The sequence below is a fragment of the Myotis daubentonii genome, chromosome 11 (genome assembly GCF_963259705.1).
Source record: "Myotis daubentonii chromosome 11, mMyoDau2.1, whole genome shotgun sequence".
In the NCBI taxonomy this organism is placed as follows: Eukaryota; Metazoa; Chordata; class Mammalia; order Chiroptera; family Vespertilionidae; genus Myotis; species Myotis daubentonii.
In genome coordinates, this window is record NC_081850.1 from 24,269,395 (window position 1) to 24,292,044 (window position 22,650).

At 35.7% G+C, this 22,650-nt stretch overlaps 1 protein-coding gene across 2 annotated transcripts in view; it reads right to left on the reverse strand.

The window, feature by feature from the left end:
• CCDC171 (coiled-coil domain containing 171) overlaps window positions 1-22,650 on the reverse strand; it is a 264,220-nt gene that overhangs the window by 198,834 nt on the left and 42,736 nt on the right. For both annotated transcript variants that reach the window (XM_059656616.1, XM_059656615.1), the window contains 3 exons: window positions 9,720-9,812; window positions 8,299-8,459; window positions 4,928-5,066 (listed from right to left, as the gene is read on the reverse strand). In XM_059656616.1, coding sequence (XP_059512599.1) covers window positions 4,928-5,066; window positions 8,299-8,459; window positions 9,720-9,812 — 393 coding nt within the window. The remainder of the gene's footprint in view (window positions 1-4,927; window positions 5,067-8,298; window positions 8,460-9,719; window positions 9,813-22,650) is intronic.

Here is a 22,650-nt window from a genome sequence, read left to right on the forward strand (position 1 = left end):
TCCTGCACATTCCCTACTGGGTATGTGCACACAACCAAGGTACATGCCCTTGACCGGAATCGAACCTGGGACGCTTGAGTCCGCAGGCCGATGCTCTATCCACTGAGCCACCGGTCAGGGCAATCTGAACATTTTTTAACTCTAGTAAGTTTCTGAACTTTTAACTTGAATACATTTTAAGCCATTAGAAAGGAATTCTGAGTAAAACCAGGGGAGCTCTGGAACCTGGAATCAACATCACACCCACTTGCTCCACAGCTCTCGCCTTCTCATACAACCGTCCACCTAGTACCTACCACTGCATACCCAGCGCATTTGTAAGGACTGAAGGAGAGCTTGCTCAGCTGAACTGAATTTGATCTGGTTAGCTTTCACAATTGTCACTATCTGCAGCTTTTCCTTTGATACTATTTATGATAGCTAATATCTCATATAATGAAATATCACCCTCTCTTATGTACCTTTACAATTAATTTATTTTTCAGTAGATGGTACCTTCCAATTTGAATAAAGGGCCTTGACATACCCCTTCTTCTCTCGCTTTCTTTCCCTCTCTCTCTCTCTCTCTCTCTCTCTCTCTCACACACACACGCACACACACACACACACACAGTAGCATTTTACTTTTTCACAGGTCAAAAATGAGATTTGAATTTTCAGATACTTAATAATTTATATAAAAATAAATTTCAAAAAGCTTTATACTAACATTATAAATTTAGAAAGCCAGACATGTAATAAGCATTTAAATATAAATACACATATTTAATGAATATTACTTAATGTTAAATTTTTAAGAAACATTGAGAGACAGAAAGTGATATTTATAGAATCAAAAACAATGCTCATGTATAAATACTATTATTCTGGGTGAAAATAGGAATCAACACATTTTTAGTAAAATTCAGAATAGAATATTTTTAGCCCAATAGTTTCAAATGCCTCCTATAAAACCAGAAGCATGTCCTGCTAAAGCAAACCTAATAGATTATTTGAAGCAAAATATTATCAAGAAGCATTAACTTTACCACAAAGCATGGCAATCAAAGCACTTTCCCAAATTCTATCTAATGCTAGCAATCATTATCATTATATAATAAGCCAAGCCCCCAAAGTATAGGGAAAATATATATATACTTGACCATTTTCAATCACAAGTTCTTCAGAGAATAAATATTCTTTGAGCAAAACCTCATGAGAACTAGAATTCCCTTTCCAATATATGATCTCTCCTAGAGCTGTAACTAAATATTACTGAGTGGCAGAAAAACAAATCTCAAGGAATGATGGACTTAAAAAAATTTCATTGTAGAAAGCACAAAGCAAGTTCTAATAATACCAATTTGAAAATGATAGCTCCCCAGCTTCAAGAGAAGCAGATAAAAAACTCACAGTAATGACTAAAAAACCCAACCGACCTGCTGAGCCTCTGGACCTTAATAAGCATGATCACTGAGCAGCCTCAACTAGAAACTGTTTTATTTAGTGCTTGATTAAATCATTATTAAACTCATAGGTTTTAAAATTAATAGTTCAATTTTAATCAAAACCTTTTAAAGTCAAATTCAATACTATATAACACAGAATACAAAACTAATTTTGTTAAATCCTTAGGTGTCCAATGTTGAAATTCTATTAATTCTGTGACATTAAAGATAATAATATACTATTCATTGACTAATCACAACTTTAATTATTAATTTCATTAAAATAAAAGAATAATTAAAATCAACTGGGTTTTAAATTTTTGACTTTTCCAAAATTATGTTCTATATTTGTATTATATCTCTTGACACTGAGGAGCTATCATTTTCCAACTGGTTTATTAATACCTTGTGTATCCTGACCAAGATGACCTCTATGGCCTCTTCCAGCTCCAAAAAGCTATAATATACTATATTATACAATTGTTATTACTTTTTTTTTACAATTGTTATTTTTAAGTCTCAAAACTTCCTTAAGTCTTTGCATATTATTAATACTTTTATCTTACTATCAAACCTATAGAGGAAAGAGGCTTTAATCTTCTCTTGCAATGCAACAGAGAAAATAAAAACCAAGACTTGAATAATGACCATGAACATAACCTAAACTAGAAAACAAGCTGTTACCTCAAAGGGAGAGAAAAATTACCTGTAGGTAATTGCTGCTTCCCATCTATATTCTATAAAATACTGGAACTATTATGTTCAAAAGAAATATGACTATGGGAAAGACACACTAGGGTACACAGGGTCATGAAATGTCATTAAAACAAAGTTTCATTTCCAAAACAAAAGGTAAAAGCTTCCTAAGTCATTTTCTCTTCGGTCAAAAACAATTATGAATTCAAAGCAAAAATAACAGCTAGACTTTGAGGATGCAGAAATAGAAAAAAATCCATTTTCTGTGGTTTAAACGTTTTAATTTGACAGATATCTCTTCATAGAACAAATTTAAAAAACCCGCTCCCAAAAGCCACTAATCTATTGAAAGGGGGAAAAAAGGCAATATAAGAATACGTACAACAAAAATATTTTAGGAAAAACTATAGACTCTTTATTTTAAAAATTGTACTTACTATTTAGTGTAATACTATTTCCATTAAATAAATTTTCATTAAATAATTTTAAAATTTCATACTATAGTCAGGTAGAGAGGTAGAGAGCAACAATTCCAATAAGCATAAAACGGAACAAGTTAAAAGAGAGAGCTAGAAATAGTGAAGGGAAAAAAAGAGGAGGAAAAGAAAACAGAAAGATGGAAGAAAATAAGACATGAAGTTAGAGGGTTAAGTGAAATGAAAAATGAAGAGAAAACTATAGTTATGTTGAACCATATAAACTGCAAATCATTTAGGCTGCAAGCTGAATAAGTTTTTTGAACATCTCTTTAGCTCCTTTGCAAAGAACTATTCACAGATTTTCAACTGCTTTTAGTAATGCATCAAGCTTTGAGGAAATAGCCCACAATCTTCATCACTATGATAAAACAATCGTGTTTTATAGGATGACTGCCAAGGGCCCACACAAGCAGACAGAGGTTGCTAGTACGCTACAATTTACCTTATTTCAGATCATTTACCAACTTGTAAATGTTAAAAAATAAAAACCTGTTGGCACCAAGTAAATTTTTTCAACCACAAAGCACCCATACCTCAGAGGTCTTCTTTTATTTTGTATCTAGTCAGCGGTGTGCTGGAAGGCTAGAATTGGGAAGGAGGATGCATGCAACTTATATTGGAGACTGTATTCTTTGCTGTTGCATTCCCAGTTATCACTGTTGCTCACTTTCTAAACTATTTAGTACAGTGTCTAATAAGCAAGCAGACGAAATCCAAGACTCAGCTCAGTAACTCTGACATGTTTTTATCCACCACTGACTCAGCTTCCTGAATCAGGAGTTAAGAGATGGAACAGCCCATGAAATTTAGGGTAGCACCTAACAGGCACCAGACTATGCTACCCAGAGAGCTCTAAACTTTCTAAAACTCCACATCCCAAATACTTAAACAACAAATTCAACCACAGAGGAAACAATATCAACCCCTGGATCAGAACACATTGACTATCTTGAGTTGAGTGGAGAATGAATATAAAGCTGGATCATTTGAAAATTACAGCATTTCAATTTTATACCATCTTTACCTCTTAACCTGGGCAGCATTGATTTGGCCACCACTTCTTGCTATAACCCAAAGTTTTTTAACAAGGAGAAAAAATACTTATTTCCCTCAATAACTGATATCACTAAGAGTTATGAGATTTGGTTGAAATTGAAGTAGCCAAAGAGGAAATAGGGCATTACTGTACACCTTGTGCCCTCCCTGTTAGGGTTCCCAGCAAACTGCAGAGTAGGAGTTTGTTGCATCAGCCCAGCCAGTGTGGCTCAGTGGCTGACCTATGAACCAGGAGGTCTTGGTTAGATTCCAGTTTAAATCCACCTAGCATATGTTTCTTGAGGCAAGTACCATAGTGTTATCTTGGCATATGGGATGATTTAAGTTAAACTCAATGCATTCGCAATTTTTAGGACACATCAGATTTTGGTGAGTACTATTTTAAAGATGCTAAACAAAGTACTAAAGAAATAGAAAGTGGGGAAGGGGCAGGATTCTCAGTTAAGGTGGATAATAAAGTAGGGAAAGAGGGAATGATGGATAGCTTCACAGGTTGCAAGGTTATCAGAGTGGGGTGTTAAAGGATATACAGGAACTTGTAAATAGGAAAAAGGAAAAGGAGCATTTTAATCAATGTGGGTCAAAGAAAAAGACAACTTGAATAAAAGCAAGAAGATATGATCATGCCTATGCGTTTAGGAAGCCAAAGACTCTTCTGTGGCTGGAGTAAGGCCATGGCGGAAGAAGAAGCTGGAAAAGTTCACATGGAGCCCAAAGAAAAGGGCCTTAGACAAGAAGCTGGACTTCATTCTGAAAGCAATACAGAGACACTGATGGTTTTTTTTAATAAAGGGTGACAAGAACAGATGAATATTTTAAAAAGACAAACTTGGTGATGGTGTGAAAGCTAGTTTATTGTGTAATGGAAACAAAGTTATCAGGTACAAAATCATTACAAAAGGGAGTCTTTTAACTCATTAGATCTGTTAATTATAAATCCTGATACATGCCCCCCCTCCCATTCACCTAGGTAACATTGTTTTATGCACCTAAAAATAAATGAAAAGATAAGTAAAAACCACAGAATAAATTTTAAAACATTCTATGATTCAATTTTCACAAATTCAATTAGTTTTCCCAATAATTCCAAAAAAGAGAGGTTTTATTATGTACATCTTAGTTGTAATCAGCATATCTAGTTTTGAAATTTTATATCAATGTCACTAAAATTACTTTCATACTATTATCTCATAGCATGCTGTGAGAAAAAGCCTGTTAAACATCAAATATGACCCAATAAAATAATTGCCATAGGGTTTTTATCCTTACCATTACAAGTTCTTCCTGTAATTCACTGCAACTTTTTTCATTATACTGAAGTCTCTTTGAAAGGTCTGTAATTACTTTCTTCTGCTCCTCAATCTCTTCATTTAGTTTCTTGTTTTTGGAAAAATACTCTCTTTCTAATCTGAAAAGTTAAAGTGTTGGAGCAAGTTTTTCAAATATGCTTTTATCAAGTCCTATTATACACCTTTCAGACAAGTGACAGGTGTACTTTCAAGACAAAAGGCTTTGCTAGGTCACCTCCTATTTTTGCAAATAAAAAGGGTTGCACATTCTTAAATACCTTTTGTTAGCAGATATTTGTATATGCCCAACTGTACAAGCAAGATACGTTTAGTGTTGATTTGGTCCACAGGCATGGATGTATGGAACAGAATGACAGATCTCAGAGGGGAGGAGAGTAAAGAGGATGGGAAGAGATTAACCAAAGAATATACCAATATATGCATATATACCTAACCCATATATACAGACAATAGTGTGGGAAAGTCTGGGGTGGAGTAGGGTCTGGGTGGAGGGGGGCAATATTGGGGAGGTGGGGTACATCTGTAATATTGTCAACAATAAATTTTTTATTAAAATTTTCAATTAAAAATTATTGTTACTTAGAAAATATAAAATTAATGCAACTGTTATTTGGGGGTTTTTTTAAATAAAATCCAAAGTGAGTCCATTGAAATGAGCCCATCCTCTTGCTGCCAGGAATCTCATGTACAACCCGAAGAAGTTGGTTCCCATGCTTCTGCCAACAGCCCACCCACGGGAAATGAGTAGGCAGGAGCGTGCTGAAGATTGATGGGAGCCCCTGTCTCTTGGAATTCCAATAGGGAAGAGTTGGGACTTAAAAGATGGAGGATTTAGGCAAGAAAGAAAAAAAGAAGAAGGTAGAAGTAGGAAAGATACCTTCTTTCCTACCAGATGCCCACTCTATTATTTTTTTAAAGAGCTCAGCTAAGAATGTAACAACAGCCAGTGTGGTTCAATGGCTGACCTATGAACCAGGAGGCCACGATTCGATTCCCAGTTAGGGGTGTGTAGGAGGCAGCTGATCCATGATTTTCTCTTATCATTGGTGTTTCTATCTCTCTCTCTCCCTCTCCCTTCCTCTCTGAAATCAATTAAAATATTTTTTAAAAAATTACTGGCTGAGTCCAGGGGTTATGCACATATGCATACAAGTTCTCTGAGATTGGACAGTCTGTTCCATGCTTCTACGTCTCTGAAGGCCTGGGGTGGGTGGTGGGGGTGGGCTAGGAGAAGTCAAAGGGGGGAAAAGGGAGACAAGTAATACTTTCAACAATAAAGATTTTTTTTAATGACTGGTCGAAAATATTACAAGCATTACTAATAAAGGTAATCACAGTGAAAGAGTTTCAAGTGCCATCTTTATGATTTTTGCCATACTCATAATAATTACTACTACTGAAATAATACTTTAAGTTAAATTAAGTATTGTAAAAGGAATATTTATATTACTTTTATATTACTTCTGTAAATGGAAAACCATGAACTATTTGTCATAAATAGAAACAAACATTAAAAATAAATACATAGCTCTAATTGCCAACCTATTATCATGTCCATACCAATGGTGGGAAAATAGGAGAAAATGATTTAAAATGTTTACTAATTAAAATAAATAAATTAAAAAAAATAAAATGTTTACTAATGACTTTTGGGGGGAACATATTTAAAAAGTATAAATTTCTTAAAGCATCCCACAGAACATTCCAGATAAAAGGCTGTTGGATTAAAAAAGGTTAAAATTAGTAGGAGTCAGAAAGATCATGATCTGCCACTTATTACCTGTATGTCCTTACCCTCGTTAAGCCTCAATTTCCACCTCTGTAAAACGGAGGTAAGAAGAGTAGCTACCTCTTAAGGCAGCGGTTCTCAAACTGTGGTTCGCCACGCTGTGGGTCGCGACCCCTTTGGGGGTCGAACAGCCCTTTCCCAGAGGTCGCCTAAGACCATCAGAAAACACCTATATAATTACATATTGTTTTTGTGATTAATCACTATGCTTTAACACTAGAAAGACTGAAATTTAGTATATACCTATATTGCCCAAAAGCAGTCAAAATGACTGCATTGTGAAAGAATAATATCGGAGCACTCTTCACTTATGTTCCTTAGCTTTTCCAATAACTCACTTCTATTCGACATTTCTTTCATGAATTTAGGGCTCAAAAGAAATAAAATAAACAACTTATTAGAACAAGTATCACTGCATAAAGATTCGAATAACAAGTACTAGTTTAGCTTATTGAGCAACTGCAACTTATCAAGTATCGACAATTTATCATGTACTTGTATGTTATCATGTGACGGTAATCGAAAAAAAATGAAAACTGTTATTTCAATACAGAGCCGAACTGGTCATATAAGAAATTTACTCAATTCAATAATAAGAGTCATAATTTCCCAAGCAGTCAAAATTACTGCTTTTGGGCAATATAGGTATAACACATATATATATATATATACCGGAAATGAAGGAGGGGGAGGTAACTACAATTATTAATAAACGCATTTCTATGTTGTACAAAAAGTCACAAAATTCTAAGACATTGTGTCCTTATATACATAATTGTTTTTCTAATTGAAATAAAAAAGCAGTCAAAATGACTTCCTTGGGCAATCTAGTGTTAATTATGTTCACTTTGTAACAATGAAAATACATTCTCCATATCAGATATTTACATTGCAATTCATAACAGTAGAAAAATTACAGTTATGAAGTAGCAACGAAAATAATTTTATAGTTGGGGGTCACCACAACATGAGGAACTGTATTAAAGGGTTGCAGCATTAGGAAGGTTGAGAACCACTGTTTATATATGTGTTTTCCAATGGTTTTAGGCGACCCCTGTGAAAGAGTCGTTCGACCCCCAAAGGGTTGAGAACCGCTGTCTTAAGGTGTTATATAAATTAAGGGAAACCATGCAATGCTGGGCTGGAAGTAAGCATGCATACTAGCCACTAGTATAGATTACTCCTACTATTATTTCTGCAGTTTGAGAAAATCTCAAACATTATCCATCTCCTCACAGACCATTTTAGGTGGCCTAGAAATAAAGGTCTTTAAAGATACTGTATTATCTCAGCAGAGATCATATAAAATGCATTAATACATTTACTTTCTAGTGCAAGAACTGCATTTCTGAAACTACTTGGAACAGCTATGATACTTAAAAATCCAAGAACATTTCCATATTTACCAGTACAGGGGAGCAGAGTTATAGTTTATGAAGTCCTTCACCCCCAATCTACCATTGACATTAATGGGAGCTATAGCTAACATTCACACTTATGTAGGTTTCATAAACTTAGAGAATTTTATGTAAGACACTTACAAACTTAGTTTTGCAAAGCTCTCTTGTGCATTATGCTTTTCTCGCTCATAGGCACTTTCAACTTCTCTGAACTCATTCTTGATCATTTCCAAATCAGCAACAGCTTCTGCTTGGCTGGCCTTTTCTACCTGCAAAGCTCCTTCAAGGTCTCGAATCCGCAACTACCAGATGAGAGAAAAGTAATTAAAGCGAGCAAGGAAATGCTAGTAGCATCAATCTCAAATTGAGTAGAATACTTTATCAACAGCAAATTATCATCCATCAAACACTTCTTTCTTTCTGCTTTGGTTTAAAAGGGGAAATAGAGAAAAGACAGTTTATTCCCTTTCTCAACAAGTTTGTTGCTGTTGTTTAAAGATTTTTTTAAATGGATTTTTAGAGAGACGAAGGGAGAGGGAGAGACAAAAAAAAAAAAATCCATGTGAAAGCAGAACATTGATTAGTTGCCTCCTCCTTGCCCCCTACCAGGGATCGAGCCCACAACCCCAGCATTTTCCCTGACCAGGAATCCAACAGGCAACCTTCTGGTGCATTGGAGAATGCCCAACCAACTGAGCCACACTGGCCAGGGCTTTCTCAACATGTTTAATGAAAGCGAGGAAGAGTGGAAGAATAGTTAACTGTGCTAAGGAAAAGTAAAGTTGGATATGATATAACCTGCCCCATCCAAGTGCCTAATTTTGACCTCCTAGTCCACTGACACTCCTTTTCTAAAATATAATAAATGTAGTGTGTTTTTTTTAACTAAACGCAATTATTCTTCCCCTGTTTGAGAAACATCATTACATCTTTATAAGCCTAAGAAAGTTAACACATCTTTTTATTCCTGGACACCTTCATTTTAATTCCCCTCTCAGATTTAATCCTTCTCTTTATTATGTTCCCATAGAATTTTAGTATTTCATATTTTTATCTCTTCATCTATCTATATATCTATATAGTATTGCTGGTGATGGAATGTAAGTGCCAAAAGAAGCTCCTTCGCTTTTTATACCTGCAGCTTTTGATACACTGATAGGCAATATGTACAGGATAAACACTCAATAAATAAAGTCGCATATTTTTAATGTTTTCCAAAATAAATTCATCCCATTATTGTGGATAAAAAGAACACTCTGATCAGCAAATCTTTCTGGCCAAATGATAAATATTTTGTCTGTTGCAACGGCTCCACTTCACCACTGTAGCATAAAAGTAGACGAGATAAAAATTCACAAGAACAGGCAGTGAAATCTGGCCTGTGCGCTGAACTGTTCAAACTCCTCCTCTAATACAGGAAAGACTATACCCTTATAGTAAATAGGATAATGAGTGTCTTAACAATATGCTACCCATTCTAAATGCACACCTTGGTTCTCTGAGTATAATGCTGTTTTTCCCAGCTTAGTAAAATCCATACAAAAAATTTGTTCACATTTTACCTGAATAATTTCAGAGTTAAATTTTGATTCCAAATGTGCTGCTCTTTCTGCTTCAATATTTTCTTCTAATTTCCTCACTCTTAGTGTAGTCGCCTGAAAACAAATTAAAAGTTTGTTTTAAATAAACATCAATATTTAAAGTGGATATGGTTGACTATACCCTAGAATTGTAATTAACACTTTAAATTACCATGGCCTATCTTCTGTACTTTGCAGGAGTGTAAAAGTCATGTTAAAAATTCGTGTAGCCCACCCTGACTGGTTTGGCTCAGTGGATAGAGCGTCGGCCTGCGGACTGAAAGGTCCCAGGTTCGATTGCGGTCAAGGGCATGTACTTTGGTTGCGGGCATATCCCCAGTGTGGGGTGTGCAGGAGGCAGCTGATCGATGTTTCTAATTCTCTATCCCTTTCCCTTCCTCTCTGTAAAAATCATTAAAATATATTTTTTAAAAAAATTCTTGTAGCCCAGCTGGCATGGCTCAGTGGTTGAGCATCAACCTATGAACCAGTTCGATTTCCAGTCAGGGCACAGGTTCCAGGCTCCATCCCCAGTGTGGGGCGTGCAGAAGGCAGCCAATCAATCTTTCTCTCTCATCGCTGAAGTTTCTATCTCTCTCTCCCTCTACCTTCCTCTCTGAAATCAATAAAAATCTTTTTTTAATTCATGTAAAAATCATGCTCAGGAAGACTGTTCCAGAGCTTGCTTGCTTTTTCCTTTTTATTAAGGAATAATTTACATATAATAAACTACAAATATTGAACATGTATACTTTGATGTTTTGACACACAGAGACACCCAAAAAATCACCGTCATAATCAAGACAAGAACTATTCCTATTATCCCTTGAAGATTCCTGGTGGCCCTTGGTAATTCCTCCATCCAGTGCTGCCCACTGCATGCCTATCCTGAAATAGCTGCTGATCTGTTCTTTGTCACTACAGGTCAATTTACATTTTCTGGAATTTTACATAAATTGAATCATACAGCGTGTACACTTGATTATTTGCCTTCTCCCCAGCATAATTATTTTAAGATTCATCCATGTGGTTACACATATCAATAGTTCATTCCCAATGGTGTATCTGCTCATCTGCTGATGGACATTGGAGCTGTTTCCAGTTTGGGAAGTTACAACTGAAACTGCTATGAGCATCTGTATGGACATACACTTTCACTCCTCTGGGGTAAACAGTGAAGAGTACAATGACTGGGTCAAATGGTAGGTGTATGTTTAATTTTTATGAAACTGCCAAACTGTTTTTCAGATTGTTTCCTATTTTATACATCAGCACCAACACTTGACATGGTCATTTCTGTGTGTCTTTTTTGGGGGAGAGGAGGAATTAGACATTCAAAGAGGCATGTAATAGTATCTCACTTTAGTTTTAGTTCGCATCTCCCTAATGGTTAATGACATTGAGTGTGTTTCCATGTAGATGTATAGGGCATCCCAAAAAAATGTATACACACAACAGCTGATAGCTCCAATGATGTTTCTTTCTTTTCAGATTTAACCCCTTGGAATTAATGATTCAAATTGTGCATACATTTTTTGAGCATAAGCAAAGAGAAATGAAAACATGTTGAAACAAAAACTTACACACAAAATGTTCATACAGCATTTTCCATAATAGCCAAAAGTGGGCACAACCTAAATGACCATCAATTGGTGAATGGATAAACAAACTGTGATATATCCATACAATGGAATATTACTCAGCCATAAAAAGGAATTCAGTACCAATACATGCTACAACTTACAGGAACCTCGAGAACGTATGTCAAGTGAAAGAGCTCACACACAAAAGACCACATGTTGTATATTGTATGGCTTCATTTATATGAAATGTCCAGAGTCAGCAAATCAACAGATACAGAAAGTGTGTTAGTTACACTTTCCCAGTAACTAGGGGCAAAGGGAAGAATGAGGAATGTCTGCTAATGGACGTGAAGTTTCTTACTGGAGTGATGAGAACATTCTGGAATTAGACAATGGCAATGCTGCACAACTTTGGGATACTAGAAACCACTGAATTGTGTACTTTAAAAAGGTTAATGTTATGATATGTGAAGTATTTCTCAATTAAAAAATAAAAATAATTCCTGAGTGTCAGAACCAAAGACAATGTCAAAGAAGTGACAGCCACTTCTCAGTTTCTGAAAAAAAATGCCCTCTAAGTGCTGCCTTTGAGTCCTTGGAACAAGGGATCCCCATTGATTGTAGGTATAAGTTATGCATGGTACCTGCTACTACAGGGAAACTCTTACGTTTAGTCAGATTTTGAAATGAGCATTACCTGAGGTGGGTCCAATACCAGTAAAAAAAAAAAAGAAAGAAAGAAAAAAGAATGTAAACACCACAAGATAAAGTTTCTGTCCTTAAAGAATTATAGTCGACTTTCTCAGTCTTCAGTATGCTTGTTTTGGGTTCTATGAGTTAGAAGAAGTCTAACCAGTCACAAGAAAACAGCCCATAGACATTGAGAATAAAGGATTATAACCAGAAAGGCTAATAAAAGGCAGATAGAGGGAAGAAACCAGTTTAACAAAGCTAATATATTTTTTTCGATTTCAAAAAGCATATGCATAAGTTTCTCTATCAAAATAGTAGTCTTATATTTTATTAAAACATGGAATATTCAGTTACTGCATGATAAAAGAATCAACAGTCTTCTTTTCATTTTTTATGTATATATTGTGTCATATTAATTAGTTACCTAATTTTCACTCCAAGTCAAGAATAGGTTGTTTTTCCTGCCTAGACCAAAACGAAATGGGTTGAAATAATAAATGAGAGGTCATATCTTTATTTTCAGACTTTCTTACTTTGATTGAAATAGCCAGAAGAAAATGAGTTTTAAAAATGTTTATTATTACTAAAACTATCAATTCATCGGTAAGGAAAGCAAAAATATATTCAAATCTTTAAGCTAAGTCATTCCAAAAGTGGGCTTTGTTGATAGACATTATTAAGTTAAAGCAGCTCTGCTAATAAATGTATTTTTAAATCTTCTAGTCTGGTGAATTAACCCTTATATCCAGCAGAGGGTGCTAGAGGAACATCAACATGCTATTCACAAAATGTTTTCCCAATAATACTGCCTAAGATTAAGCAGCACAACAATCATAAACTTTCTCATCAGTGTCCAATCCTAATGTAATCAACAAAGTAAGGGCAGAAAACGTAATGGAATTCATATTAAAACACAAAATCCAACACAAATTCATATATACCACAACTCAATTTAGCTATATACAGGTTTGCCTGTAATACAAGTATTACACTATGCATAGCAGAGTTATTTATATAACACAACAGTCACACAATTTATTCTTCATTCACTGGTTCTGATGTCCTTTCCTACTGCAATATACTGCCAAGAGATTTTTATTTCAGTAAACACTAAATGTTCACCATACCTTTTTTTTTATGACATGTCTCATTAAATCACACTAAGCCCAATTAGGTAATCTGCACTTAAGAAAAGTGAGTATTCATTATCTGAATATGGAAATACAGAGATTGATGTCTCCTGTCCAACCCTTTGATACACGTTGTCTTAGCATAACACAGGGCATGAGCTGCAGGCTCCAATTCAGCAACAGAATTAACCAAACATATTGAGACATTTGTTCTCCACACATTTGTTCCCATGGCTCCCATGGACCTGTTCCAAAGTTTCACAAAAGTTATGAAAACATGTGTACAATGCATTTGCTGAAAGGCTGGACCAAAAAAAAGCACCTACTACATTATTTTCTCCTCAAATAGAACATACCCAGCTTAGAGGATATATGTGAACTGAAAGGAATTAGTCAAGCAGTAAAACTCTGATATACACAATTTAGTCCACTAAAATGGACTCGAGAAAAATGGGATCCCGCTTCCTGTTGCCTCCACAAGCTCCCTGGAATCCTTGCAACCAACCCCACTAGCATGTCTCAGGCGGAGTCTCACAAAGTCGCTGAGGATGTTAAAGCACAGACCAAGCCCTCAGCCAAGGAGATGCTTGCTTGTTCACCTACCGCCACTACAAACAAGCCACTGGACGCTGGACCTCCAAGGCAAGGCCAAGTGGGAAGCTGGAAATGAGCTGAAAGGGACTTCCAAGGAAGATGCCATGAAAGCTTACATCATAAGCTTTTATTTACAAATTTTAAAAAAAAAAGAAAACTAAAGAGGAAATATGGAATACAGGGACTGGATCTGGCTGTCAGCCACACTTTTCATCTAAACTGATATCATGCCTTGTTTTTCTCACACCACAGATTAAGTGAAATAATGAAATAAACCCTCTTTCTCAATACTGTCCAGGATACGAGTCTAACAGATTAGGGGCTGAAATGGTTACTGACCTTGCTGAGTAGTTTAGATCAATTAAAAGTACATTTAAAAATAAAGAAAGTAAAGATAGGGAAGGAAATATCATACAAGTACCAACTAGTTAGGAATTTCTCAGTAGTATGTGAGGTGGCACTGTTTCCAAACAGTTGCACAAAGTTTACCCCAGAATGTCAATAGCTATCTAAATAGAAAGTGGCTGTGTATTTAACTGTTTTTCCAGATTTTATCACCTGATATTTCCATTAATGGACATTTTTGCAAATAACCAATATAGTAATAATCCATATTCAAAAAGATGATTCTAAAAGACTGACTCATCACGGACTAAGTCTATAATGGTTACTTTAATGGTAAGGATATTTTGTTATATTTTAGTGACCATAACTAATTTATTATATGTGCATTAATAAGTAATTATAGCCGAGACCGGTTTGGCTCAGTGGATAGAGCGTCAGCCTGCGGACTGAGAGGTCCCGGGTTCAATTCCAGTCGGGGGCATGTACCTGGGTTGCGGGCACATTCCCGGTGGGGGATGTGCAAGAGGCAGCTGATCGATGTTTCTCTCTCATCGATGTTTCTAACTCTCTCTATCTCTCTCCCTTCCTCTCTGTGAAAAATCAATAAAATATATTTTTAAAAAAAAATAAGTAATTATAATACTTATTCCCTACCTATGTATGGGGAAAAGTGTAGTTACTGCACTTTAAGCCCTTAAACTGAAGATATCAAAGGATTTTTATTACCAAAAAAAGATATCTTAAAGGGTCAAAGTCTCTAAGTAATTTAACAAGTACTTGAAAAACAGAAGCACCATGGTATCATGCCACTTAACCTGACTCATATATGGGGGGTGGGAAAGGGTTATAACTAAGAATAATCTATGAGTCCTTTACTATTTATCATCCTTGTCCTCATCAAAGAACTTAAAAAGGAATATTTGTTATTCAATTAGTCTGACCTTTAATATGGACTCTTTTTTAAATCACTGGTATTGCTAAGTGGCACATCTACAAAAGAGAGTGTACTTACATTAACGTCATTGATTATATCAATCCTATAACTGAATATTAATATTCCACACTTTTCAAAGGAGTGTCATATGTATTTTGTCATTTGACACAACAATATGCTATGTTTTATAAAACAGGTCAATAAAATATAGCACATATGCCGAAACCGGTTTGGCTCAGTGGATAGAGCGTCGGCTTGCGGACTGAAAGGTCCCAGGTTCGATTCCGGTCAAGGGCATGTACCTGGGTTGCGGGCACATCCCCAGTAGGAGGTGTGCAGGAGGCAGCTGATCAATGTTTCTCTCTCATCGATGTTTCTAACTCTCTATCTCTCTCCTTTCCTCTCTGTAAAAAATCAATAAAATATATTTTAAAAAAAATATAGCACATAATATTTTAAATCTTTATAAGGCATTCTTATTTGAAGATTTGGATTTTTTTTAAAGTAGCTCCCTTATTTTGCATGTAGCCAGCACAATATATGAGAAAAACAATTCTAGTGAGAAGCAAAATTAATGCTTCTTTTGTGACTTGGAACTGCTGTGTAAAAGTGAATAGCTGACCTCCAGGTCAGGGTTATCCAATCCACTGAACTCTACCGTCACAGAAATCCAAATATGTTATATTTATTTTCAATCCCATCAAGCAAATATTACTTTATAAAAATGTTTAGAAGATTATTAAAAACAAATGAACAGGTTTGCAACTTTTCATGATCATCTCATTGATATTTACTATATAGGTAACCAAAAAAGAAAATGGAACATTTAAATAGTACCTACCATATGCTAGATCCCATACTAGATCCTCAGCTCTTATCATGAGGCCAAAAGGGGTGCTGACACACCTATAAGCATTTCCATTACAAATAAGAAAAAAAGATCTGTGTCACGAATGAAAACTGATTTGCCTCTTAGGGACATTCCTTATAATTCTCTGCTATAAATTACAATTAATTTGTAACTGTTTTATTAATGGCCAAATCACACTTGTTTTCCAGAATCCTGTAGGTTATTTTTTATAAATAGGCTCACTTAAAGCACTCCTCACTCTAAAATTACATAGCAATCTCAAGAAATAGCTGAGTGTACAGATATTCAGAGCTCTATGTGACCAGCACCTTAACCATGGTTAACTGTGCGGTTTGAGGAGAGAAACCTGTCAGTCACTGAGGATGGCAAATAATCAGAGCCTTAAAAGTTTCAGATTGGACATATGAAGGCAGCAGGATGACTACAGCAATAAATTGGAGAACACAGCAACTTTTTTTATTCACAAGAAATGAATAATGAAATATACCACTCAAATTGTAAAATAGGAGGGATGAACAACAGTGTGATGATTAGGGGGAGGGTGGAAGAGGACATAGATGGGGATAAATGGCAATGAAAACAGATAGGAAGATAGATAGATAGATGATAGATAGATAATAGATAGATAGATGGATGGATGATAGATAGATACAAAGAATAGTAATTTAATAGGGGGAAAAGTTTTCTATTAGTTTTAGGTATAAAAACCTGATAATAAAACTAGGAAATTTCAGGAACAGACTTCATAGACCACAAATTCTCATTAGCATGGTAATTAATTTGGCATCTTTACAAATCATTTTTAAAAACCTTTTCTGGCAACAAAAACTTAAGCATTTAACACATTTTTTAATGAGTTTACAATCTGATAACCCACTATAAACATAAATACGAAAATGTATAATACTTACAAGCACAATTATATAAACCAAGTGATTTCATCATTTACCTACTTTATTGCTAGTAATCAACACAAATAGGTTTTTAAAAATAATTCCTACAAACACACGCTGGCTTTAAAAAGATGAATCCCATGAAGTTGCCTTCATGGACAATATGAAAAGTAAGATTCATTTTTCTTTTCCTTTTTCACTTGAGTGGAGTATACAGGTAGAGAAGACAGCTACATTTTACCCTTTATATTACTACAATATAGAATATGACTGACAGAAGCAATTCGGCACTTATTTGCAAAGACTGTTCTCTCCGCTATAATTTTCACAAGATCTTCCGTTCTCTCAGAATTAGGTTTGCATCTTCTCTTTTCTCTTTTCTTATTGAGTTAAGCTTATTTCCCATGATAAAAAAAAAAAAAATACCTCCCCTAGTTGTAGGAAGGTTTATAAAAGCCATGGATATTTCTTTTTGCAGTTCACTTTTCCCTTGGTTCTGGGGATCCAGCACCACATTTATGAAATTGGATTGGGAGTTTGTTTGCTTTTTTAATCTAAGAAACCATTGATTCATGTTAGGATGATTAAGCCACACAATGGTATTTACCTTATCAGATTTAAAATATATATGAACTTCTTTGGCCCAAGCACATAAGAAATCACTCTTTCATGAAATGCAACTATTGAAAAGCTTCACTAAAGCTTAAAATATTTATTAGACTAAATGTCTACTATATTTGTTGCTTTAGCCTGATATTACTGGCATTATATAATATATTCTAGTTAATTAAAATTTTAACAATTTTCCTTCTCTATTATTATCCCATAATCCTTTTTTAAAAATACCACTAACAGCCCTGATGGTGTGGTTCAGTGGTTAAGTGTCAACCCATGAACCAAGAGGTCACCAGTTTGATTCCTGGTCAGGGCATATGCCTGGGTTGTGGGCTTGATCCCCAGTAGAGAGTGTGCAGGAGACAGCCAATTAATGTTTCTTTCTCATCAATGTTTCTATCTCTCTATCCCTCTCTCTCTCAAAAAAAAATAAATAAATAAAAACCTTTTTTTTAAATACCACTGACAATTTCTTAAGTACCTAGAATTACTAGTAGTTAATGTCTCCACAATTGAATGTAAAAACCAGAATTAAATGCTCTTCAAAAATTTACCTTCTCCTTTATTATGTCATCATCTGGGCAAATAGCCAATACAAAATACATTCCCTAAAATAACAAGTAAACTTTTTAAGGGTGAAGAATCATAGATAAGTCAAAGGACTACACCTGTCTATTTATAAAATTCTTATAAAATGAATAAAAGAGACTATCTGGATTACCCTCAAAACTTCAAATTCTCCCCAAAAGCAGAGACCAGGTAATAGCAAAAGTATTTACAGAGTAGCAAAAAAAAAAAAAGCATAAACGCATAAAATAAAACTATCCTGAAACAATTTTATATTTGCAACATCAATCAATAAAAAAAAAATTGGGGCAAGTAAATATTTTGTAAGGAATGAATCAATACTAACTTATAAAAACAAATCCTAAAGTTTAGGCATTAGATATTTCCTCAATGGAGTCTAAATTAGCTTACCACGCATTTTATCAACAAAAAGAAATCACTGTTACCTAGTACTTTTTCACACCTTTAAGACAATTAAAATGTGTTTAGTGATGATCAGAGGGTTTTCCAGCATCCTAATGTGATTTCTAAATGATTTTCTTGAATTCTAAGTATATTCAGAACTTTAACTCTATTCCTTTTTTTGAATATTAAATACCTTCATTTAAGACTTCTGGAAAATGAGGTCTGTGTAGACATTCAGAGCCGGGCAACAGCAAGAACTTCTAGCACATACTGGGCTCTGGTCATCGTGCTGCAGTCCCCTTTCTTCCCGTGCGAAAACCTTCCTCATCAGCTCCAGTGCTTTCTATTCTAACAACCCAGCACCGTGGTGTCCTTCATACCCCCTCTTACCGCTCATTGTGCCACATTCATAGAAAACACCCAATATGAGGACACATGCTCCCTTTGTATCAAATTTTGGAGAACGTCTGTAGGTTTTGTGTAATTAAATGCTGTGAAGAGCTTATGTTCTTAATAGCTCTACTATGGTCTCGTCCCCAAAAGATGGGAGAAATATTTAACCTGTTTAAATATTTCTACTGTTACACCAGGACACTAAATTTCAAGAGAGAGAAGTGGCTTTCCAGAGGTCACATAGCCAAAAAGTTACATGTGAGGCTTCTTATGCAGGGCTACGCCTAGTGATGGGATCTTGAATCAATACCAAACCTGTTGCTTCACCTGTAAAATTAGAGAATAGTATCAACTTCAGAGAGTTGTGAGAATTAAAAGATGAACAGAACGCAACTGCTACACTGCCCTTTTACCATCAGCACTTCGGTACTGCTCTAACTTCTGTGATGATGCACAGACACATGGCTGCCACGAGTTACAGAAGACTATTTGACTTCATTAAAGGCACTTGTGCGTTGTAAAGAGTAGAGTGATAGTTGGTATAAGTCAATTAAAATACCAGCACCACAGTATTCCAGCTTCAATGACTTGGACCTATAGTTTCAGCCTGAGCTTAGAACTCAAGCCGCTGCACCCCCACAGGTGTTGGAGACAAATTCCCCAGGGCCAAAGTTGTTCTGGGACCAGCTCTTACCCCAAACCTGCTACAAAGTGGCCGTGGCCCAACTCCGCCAGACTAAGAAGCCAGAGAGTCCCTCTATGCCTTTTTTTTTAAAATAGGCCATCCACAAACTACATATTTTAAATGATTATGTAAAATATGATGATATATTACTGAACTTATTGGCCTGAAAAATGTTCAGCACAAGTGACGAGTAAGCTAAAAATATTATTTAGAATATAATCTCATTTTTATTGGTTCTCTAACCTTACGTAAAATTAGACCATGTGTGATAAGAATGTGAATAATTTTATCTTTGCCAAGTTCACACTTGACTTTATATACCCCACACCCACTTTCCCCTATTATTGACATCCTACATTCATATGATACAAATAACCCATTAAAAATGGACAGTGGAGCTAAAGAGATATTTCTTCAACAATATACAAATGACCAATAATCACATAAAATGATATTCAACATCATTAGTCATTGGAGAGATGCAAATCAAGAAGTGTAAAATGGTACCACCACTGTGCAAAATGGTCTGATAGTTCCTCAAAAAGCTAAACATGGAGTTAGCACATGATCCAGTAATTCCACTCCTAACTATACACCCAAGAGAACTGAAAACATGTCCACACAAAAACTTGTACACATGTGTACACAGAGATATTACTCTTAATAGCCAAAAGGTAGAAACAACACAAATGTCCGTCAACTGATGAAGGGATAAACAAAATGTAGTATACAATACAATGGAATATTATTCAGTAATAAAAAAAGAATGAAGTACTGATATATGATACAATATGGATGAATCCCTAAAACATCATGCTAAGTGAAAAAAGTCTATAACAAATGACCAAATATTGCATGATTCCATTAATATGAAATATCCAAAATAGGCAAATCTATAAAAGAAAAAAAGTAGATTAATGATTTATAAATGCAGAAAGTAGATTAATGGTTACTTAGGGTTGAGAGAGAAAGGGAAATAGGAGAGTCATGGCTATTTGGTATAGAGTTTCTTATTGAGGTGCTGAAAACATTCTAAAAATAAATATAGTGACAGTTGCACAACTCTGTGAATATACTAAAAACCACTGAAAGGTACACTATAAATAAGTTAATTTGTAGCATGTAAACTATAACTCCAAGTTGTTGGGGTTTTTTAATATCATCAATATGACAAGTTTGACTTCCAGGCATCCACCTGCACCCCAAATAGCCAAAAAATACCTCTCCAGAATCACTGCACAAACTGGAGGTTTATTATCTGGAGAGTGTGACTCTGAACCAGAGGCTCATGGACAGAGGGATACACAGGGAGGGGGCAGGGAGAGGGGTATACAAGACTGAAACCACGGCAAAGTCTGCTACTGAACAACATGATACCCAGACTCTCCCTCCATTTCCTTCTTCCATTTTATAACCACCAAAAGGGAAACTAGCAGATCACCCTTTGCAGAAACTAAAGAAACAGAGAAAAGACCTATATAAATCATAACATTTCAAAATTTCCCAATGAAATATTTGGCACACATCTCCTTATCGTCCTTACGTTAAGGCTTCCTAAGATCAATACTCACATATTCAACTGCCTACTCAATATCTCCACTTGGATGTCTAATGAGCATGTTAGTTTACATATCTAAAACCAAACTCCTCTCTCCCTAATCTACCCCACTTGCATTCTTTGCCAGCTGAGTAAAGGGCAATGTTATTTGCAGTTTGCTCTGAGAAATAGAGACATAGAAATAGAAATATATTTACCCTTTGCTGTAAATATTTTTCTCATTTATCTTTGTCATTAGTGGAGGGTTTCACTTACATATGATATTAATTTTCATAGTCAAAGCCATAAATCTATTTCTTTATTACTTTGTTCCACTGCTTTTATGATTAGTAGTAAATCATATAGCACTAAGAGAACAGAGAAAATTAATCCCAATTTTCTTCTTCTTAGTTTAGCATCATTTTTAATATTTCATTCTTTTTAATCCAACTGGAATTTATTTTAGAATATGATGTAAGATAGGAATCTAATTTTATTTTGTACCAAATGGTTAACCAATTGTTTCAACACGATTCACTAAATAATCTGTCGTATCCTAACGGATTTGAAATATCTTAATATACTAATTTTTTTTTTATCCTCACCCAAGGATATGTTTTATTGATTTTTAGAGAGAGAATGAGAAAAGGAAAGAGAGAGAGAGAGAGAGAGATAATTGATGTGAGAGAGAAACATCAATCAGTTGCTGCCTGTAGGCGCCCCGACAGGGGGTAGAACTTGCAACCTATGTATGTACCCTGATCAGGAATCGCACCTGCAATCTTTTGATGTACGAGACGACACTCCAACAAACTGAGCCACCTGGCCAAGGCTTAATATACTAGATTTTTATAAATATCTTACAAATCTACTATTGGCCTTTCAATTCTGTTCTATTAGTTTGTTCTTACAAACTATTGAATGGGAGAAGATATTTGCTAATGAAATATCTGATAAGGGCTTAATATCCAAAATTTATAAAGAACTTACAAAACTCAACACCCGCCAAAACCAGTTTGGCTCAGTGGATAGAGCATAGGCCTGCGGACTGAAGGGTCCCAGGTTCAATTCCGGTCAAGGGCATGTACCTGGGTTGCGGGCACATCCCCAGTAGGAGATGTGCAGGAGGCGGCTGATCGATGTTTCTCTCCCATCGATGTTTCTAACTCTCTATCTCTCTCCCTTCCTCTCTGTAAAAAATCAATAAAACATATTTTTTAAAAAATAAAAATAAATAAATAAATAATAAAATAAAAGCCTAATATGCAAATTGTCCCCTTGAGCAGTTGTCTGACCGAGACTGTGAGGGGCAGGCCAGGCTGAAGGACCCCGGACAGGCAGCAGGTGGAGACAGGGAGTTCGACCACTCGCTATGACGTGCACTGATCATCAGGGGACAGTGTGAAACATGGCGGGCGTCAAGGACACGGTACTGGCAGCGGGCAGAGCAGAAGTGCTGCAGGCCCCAATGGGACCAAATGAGAGTGGGACCGAGGCAGGATGGTGGAGCAGGTGAGCAGGTGACACCAGGCCAAGGCAGGGTGCCAGGAGGGGCTGTGGGGCTGTGAGGCTGGGGGCACAAGCTGGGGCCCAATCTCTGCAGGCCAACCTGAGGGACCCCATCCAAGCATGAATTCATGCACCGGGCCTCTAGTATAAACATAATTA